Raw genomic sequence first — 6,000 nt, 5'->3', positions numbered from 1 at the left:
ACGCTTCTTTGCTCAGCACACTCAATCCCCCAGTACCACTTCTCTCAGTACAGTGCCCTCTCCCCTCCCACTCTCTTCTATTTGTCCAACAACACATCATGTGCTGTACAATAACAATACTCTGCACTGCTAAAGCATGATACATCACCCCACCTTTGAACCATCAATTAGTAAATCATGCAGTCAAGCAGATGAGAACGACTCTTCAACTCCACTCAGATTTTCATACAGGTAATTTACCATAACATTATTCACAAATCTAACTGATGATCACTTTCACAGTGAAGGAACATTTCCATTTGGTTTATGAGTTGTATTCTCAGTCAAGTTCTTTTAATCACTTCAGACAACAGACAGCAGAGCAGACAGAAATGTCCTTTGCAAAATGTTGCTTATTCAAGTCCACAACAGAGGGATTCATACAAAAAACTAAAACAACAAAACTATGTACAACATTATGTGATCACCTCGGTTTAGTTAGTAGTTTGGATGGTCAAGACTATGGAATTAGTTGTGTGGGCCCTCAGAATAAGGCAGATTGGTAGAAAGTAACAACATTTTCAGCTATATTAACAAACTAGAAAAACAAACAGAAACGAATGTAACATGAACAGTTTTAATGTTTTGTGAGCCATAATTCCATTCATTATCTAAAACTAGAATCTAAGAACAAAGATGTAATGGAAAACTAAATGAAGTGTCAGACAGTATCTTATTGTCTTTACATGATTGTGCATGTTTGCGGCATGTCCATGGCCGTGTCCGAAATGGCACCCTAACCCCTATATTGTGCACTACTTTTGACCAGAGCCCTATGGGCCCTGTTGAAACGTACTGCACTGCACTCTATGGGGAATAGTGTGCCATTCCATGAGTAGGTTATTCCCACTACAAATGGTCATTGTCATCATCTGTTGAGGCTTCAGTATAGTGATTATGCAGCGGAAGCTCATCCAGGTGGACCTCCCGTACTGCCAGGATGCGTGTGAGCATGCTTTCCAGCGCAGGGCCTTCTAGTTGCTGGGCAGAATACCACAGCAGGCTATTTGAGTGACAGGAGAGCTCTGGCTGCAAGTAGAACAGGTGTGGTCTATTCTTCACCGACTCTGAGCTGCAGGTAGAGACAAAGGAAGAGGATTATAGAATTATCGAAAGGCAGCAATTCCAGAAATATTCTCAATTTTTGTTTTTCAGACTGCAAAACATTGAGGCATTAAAACATTGTCAATATCACAAACAAGTCATATAGCTCCAGTAAAATTAGAGTGGAATATAACAGAAATAAAGATGTACTATGTAATCTCACCATTTGGAGAGGTAGAACTCGTAGAGTCTGACAGGGCAGCGTAGTGGGTTCTCAGTATTCTCAGGCATCTCCATGTCACCTTCCTCTTCATCCAGCCTTCTCTTGGCAGGCAAAGCTAGCAGATCTGGATATGCACACAAAAGAGAAAACAACTCACAACCCACAACGCATTATGGAACTCGTGGAGGATGTTATTGCTTGTGATATGGCAATGCCTTTCTTAATTGCGCCTAATGGGATAAAGAAAGTAGAATAAAATAAAATAGAATGTGATAGCCTTGAACACCATTGAGGTTGGAACTCAACTCACCGGGGGTGTCTGACATATCCTGACCAGGCCTAAACCTCAGGAAGGAGCTCTTGCCGTTCTTGGTGACCCTGGTACAGCGGGTGAAGTTGGTGAAGGACAGACGTCTGTGTTGGCCCATGGTCTTGAACTGGAACAGCTTGGTGCCAAAGAAGAGCAAGGTGTTGAGCAGCACGATGGGGGAGTAGGATCCCAGCTGTTTACAGTCCCACAGGTACTCCTCCTCCACACGGGAATGCAGGTAGCCTAAAGAGAAACAGTGGAAGGACAGAGGGATGTGTCATCATTGTGTATGCGTTTCAAATGGTCCAACGATATTAAAGGGATAGGACAGGCGTAGAAGAGAAGAAGGCTAGAAACATTCTTACCGCTGGGCAGCAGGGTAGGACTCCAGTAATGTAGCATCATAGTAATCTCCATGCTGAACTTATGATAGAGCATATCAGTGAAGATATTCTCTAGCCTTCCATTCTCAAATAGATACTGTTGAGACAAATGAGAGATGGTGAGGGAGAGAGGCATTAGGTACTGTATATTATAGTTGGCAGAGGGGCAAATACAATAGATGTCCCTGGGGCAGTAGTTACTATAGCAAAAGTGCAGATAATACTGATGTTACTAGTAGGGGTGTGAACATTTAAAACTTGGATCCTTAACGTTAAGAAAAATTCATAACCGAAAAATGGTGTTTGTTATGTAGACGCAGAAAGTAAACTGCATAGTGGGTCAATTTCCTCAACAACCAAAAGCTTTGAAGCGCAAGGCTCAACTTCTCCGCTGTTTTGGTGCCCTGGCTACCAAGCTGCGAACAACCTGTGCAACACTGGGCAAAGTGTTGCATCTCGCTCATCTCAATATCCTAGCCTATTCATTGATGATAGGTCCTGCTTTACTGAAGTTGAGACATTGCAACGCAAGAAATTGCGATATACAGCTTTTGATTGCCGATATATTTTTATTTACTTATTTAACTAGGCAAGTCAGTTAAGAACAAATTCTTATTTACAATGATGGCCTACTCCGGCCAAATCCGGACGACGGTGGGCCAATTGTGCGCCGCCCTATGGGACTCCCAATCACAGCCGGATGTGATACAGCCTGGATTCGAACCAGGTACTTTAGTGACGCCTCTTGCACTGAGATGCAGTGCCTTAGACCGCTGCGCCACTCAGGAGCCCCATTTATAGGCCTAGTGCACGGTTCTGCCTGCCTGCCTGGAGGCCGAACTGCCTATACTGTGCCCCTGCCCCCCCTCCGTCCGTTGATAGATCGCTATGGAAGATGCAAGTGTTTGTGTTGTCGGAAGTATAGCAACTAATCAGTCTCCTCCGTTCCAATAATATTGAATCTTGACACTCAGAAATTGGAGTCGAGAAATCAATTATTTTGGAGTCGACTCTCCACCACCTTCATTAACAGTTGGAAAAATGGGAGAGAAAGGCAAGCGACAGCAGCAAATACCTGTATGGCAATACTTTGAGAAGTTAAATGAGAAGGAAATGCAAATGTTTGCGAAGTGGAATTGAGCCCCAGTAAGGGCAGTGCAGGTAAGAGGTTTGCGTGGGACTGATTTCTTCATCCCACCCCCGCAGCTTTTCATACCGCATCTGCTGGTTCTGTCCCGACTACAACGCTCTACATCAAGAACTGGTCTGACTTAACAGCTATTTTAGGAGTATGTGACACAGCTCACCTACCAGCCATGGTTCCAGACAATTTTGCGCCCTATAGGCAATATTAAAATGCACAAAAAATAACCTAAGAAATAGATTCTATTAAGCTATCGTATTACTGGGCTAAATCAGCCAATAAGCTAGCTTGAAGAGAGCCAAGTTAGAGACATGCACTTTCTATTTAGACATTTTTTTTCTGCCTACCTATTAGGAGTGGGATGATTTTGGTTGGGAGATCAATATTTATTTCTAGGCAATGAAGTAAACAATAGCCTAATTATATTTAGCAAGTACATTTCATTGGAAAGATAACTGGCAATGATTGGCCACCCATGAATACTATTTCAGAGAAACCACACATACAGTGCATTCCGAAATTCAGACCCTTCCCCTTTTCCACATTTTGTTACTTTACAGCCTTATTCTAAAATGGATTAAATAGAAACATTTCCTCATCAATCTACGCACAATACCCCATAATGACAAAGCATAAAACAGGTCTTTCAAAATGTTTGCAGATTCATAGAAAAACAAAAATACCTTATTTACATAAGTATTCAGAACCTTTGATACGAGTCGAAATTGCGCTCAGGTGCACCCTATTTCCATTGATCATCCTTGAGATGTTTCTACAACTTGATTGGAGTCCACTTGGAAAGGCACACACCTGTCTATATAAGGTCCTACAGTTGACAGTGCATGTCAGAGCAAAAACCAAACCATGAGGTCAAAGGAATTGTCCGTAAAGCTCCAAGACAGGATTGTGCCGAGGCACAGAACTGGGGAAAGGTATCAAAACATTTCTGCAGCATTGAAGGTCCACAAGAACACAGTGGCCTCCATCATTCTTAATTGGAAGACATTTGGAACCATCATGAATCTACCTAGAGCTGGACACCTAGCCAAACAAGCAATCAGGGCAATCAGGGGAGAAGGGCCTTGGTCAGGGAGGTGATGGTCACTCTGACAGAGCTCCAGAGTTCGTCTGTGGAGATGGGAGAAGCTTCCTCAACCATCTCTGCAGCACTCCACCAAATCGGGTCTTTATGGTAGAGTGGCCAGACGGAAACCTCTCCTCAGTAAAAAGGCACAACAGCCCGCTTGGAGTTTGCCAAAGGGCACCTAAAGGACTCTCAAACCATGAGAAACAAGATTCTCTGGCCTGATGAAACCAATAACTGCCAAGCATCATGTCTGGAGGAAACCTGGCACCATCCCTACTGTGAAGCATGGTGGCAGCATCATGCTGTGGGGATGTTTTTCAGCGGCAGGGGCTGGGGGACTAGTTAGGATTGAGGGAAAGATGAACGGAGCAAAGTACAGAGAGATCCGTGATGAAAACCTGCTCCAGAGTGCTCAGGACCTCAGACTGGGGCGAAGGTTCACCTTCTTAGGGTCAATTTCCTGTTGGGACACAGCCAAGACAACGTAGGAGTGGCTTTGCGACAAGTCTATGAATGTTCTTGAGGGGCCCAGCCAGAGCCCCGACTTGAACCCGATCTAACATCTCCGGAGAGACATGAAAAAAGCTGTGCAGCAACGCTTCCGATCCAACCTGACTGAGTTGGAGAGGATTTGCAAAGAAGAACGGGAGAAACTCCCCAAATCCAGGTGTGCCAAGCTTGTAGCGTCATACCAAAGAAGACTCGAGGCTGTAATTGTGCCAAATTTGCTTCAAAAAAGTACTGAGTAAAGGGTCTGACATTTTTTCTAAAAACAGTTTTTTTTGCAATATGGGGTATTGTGTGTAGATTGATGATGAAAAAAATTAACTATTCAATCAATTTTAGAATGAGGTTGTAACGTAACAAAATGTGGGAAAAGTCAAGGGGCCTGAATACTTTCCGAATGCACTGTACAATAGGCACACTTGATCTGACACGCCCAAGTAGAAGAGGAGAGGTAGGCTACTGAAGATGAAGCAGCAAATTCTGAGTGTTTGAATAATGCGACAAAGATGTGCTTTCAATACAATAGGTAGGCTAGTATATACGACCGTTTCCAAATAATCGGCGGGACAAAAAAATATTTTTATCCTAAAGTCGTCTGTCTGACCGACCGCGCCACAATGATCTGTCGGGACCCACAGAGTACAGGTGCAATGCTTAACCCTCTGAAAAGGTGAAACAAAAAAACATAGCTGGCAGCAGTGCAGCTACATTGTGAATTCACATGGAATTCTATACATTTTTCTTATTGTTTTCAAGCAAAATCAAAGAGAACAAAAATTGCTGTTTAAACATTAAGAAAAATTGTCAATTTGTCACATCACACATACAGTATTAGCAAACAGTATTAGCTGCCATCACGTCACTATAACCAGTATGGCCACTGACAGACAGAAAAGGTGGTACCTTAGCAGATAACATAGTACGGAATAAGGTATAAGGATTAACTGGAAGTATCTTGGATAAAGTATTGAATAAAAATAAAATACTAGGGAGTAACGTGGAGGCTCAATACCTGCTGTATGCCCAGACAAAGGTAGAAGATGCTGTCAGCAGGGTAGGCCTGGCCGTTGGGGCGACGGACCTCACTGATGAAATGACAGAGGCCGTAACTAAGCTCAGAGGAGTTACACTGCAACACGTTCTCCTTCACAACCATAGATTTAGCTGCTGTAAGAGTGACACATGGACACAGAAAACCAGATCAGGGAACCATGGATTTAGCTGCCATAGGGAGAAAGATGGACACAATTTACATGATAAGCA

The 6,000-nt window shown here is 43.2% G+C and overlaps 1 protein-coding gene across 5 annotated transcripts in view; it reads right to left on the bottom strand.

The window, feature by feature from the left end:
- Positions 1-316: 316 nt before the first annotated feature.
- The window catches only part of si:ch211-266o15.1 (zinc finger MYM-type protein 4), a 28,594-nt gene continuing 22,910 nt past the window's right edge, over positions 317-6,000 (bottom strand). For 4 of the 5 annotated variants that reach the window (XM_024430343.2, XM_024430341.2, XM_024430344.2 and 1 more), the window contains 5 exons: positions 5,750-5,904; positions 1,982-2,096; positions 1,617-1,859; positions 1,307-1,430; positions 317-1,111 (listed from right to left, as the gene is read on the bottom strand). In XM_024430343.2, coding sequence (XP_024286111.1) covers positions 889-1,111; positions 1,307-1,430; positions 1,617-1,859; positions 1,982-2,096; positions 5,750-5,904 — 860 coding nt within the window. In that variant the 3' untranslated portion in view covers positions 317-888. The remainder of the gene's footprint in view (positions 1,112-1,306; positions 1,431-1,616; positions 1,860-1,981; positions 2,097-5,749; positions 5,905-6,000) is intronic. The other variant, XM_024430342.2, reaches the window with a different exon arrangement.

The sequence above is a fragment of the Oncorhynchus tshawytscha genome, linkage group LG08 (assembly GCF_018296145.1).
Source record: "Oncorhynchus tshawytscha isolate Ot180627B linkage group LG08, Otsh_v2.0, whole genome shotgun sequence".
Classification (NCBI taxonomy): domain Eukaryota; kingdom Metazoa; phylum Chordata; class Actinopteri; order Salmoniformes; family Salmonidae; genus Oncorhynchus; species Oncorhynchus tshawytscha.
The sequence above is the reverse complement of the archived record's forward strand: the minus strand, read 5'-3'. Positions and strand labels throughout refer to the sequence as shown.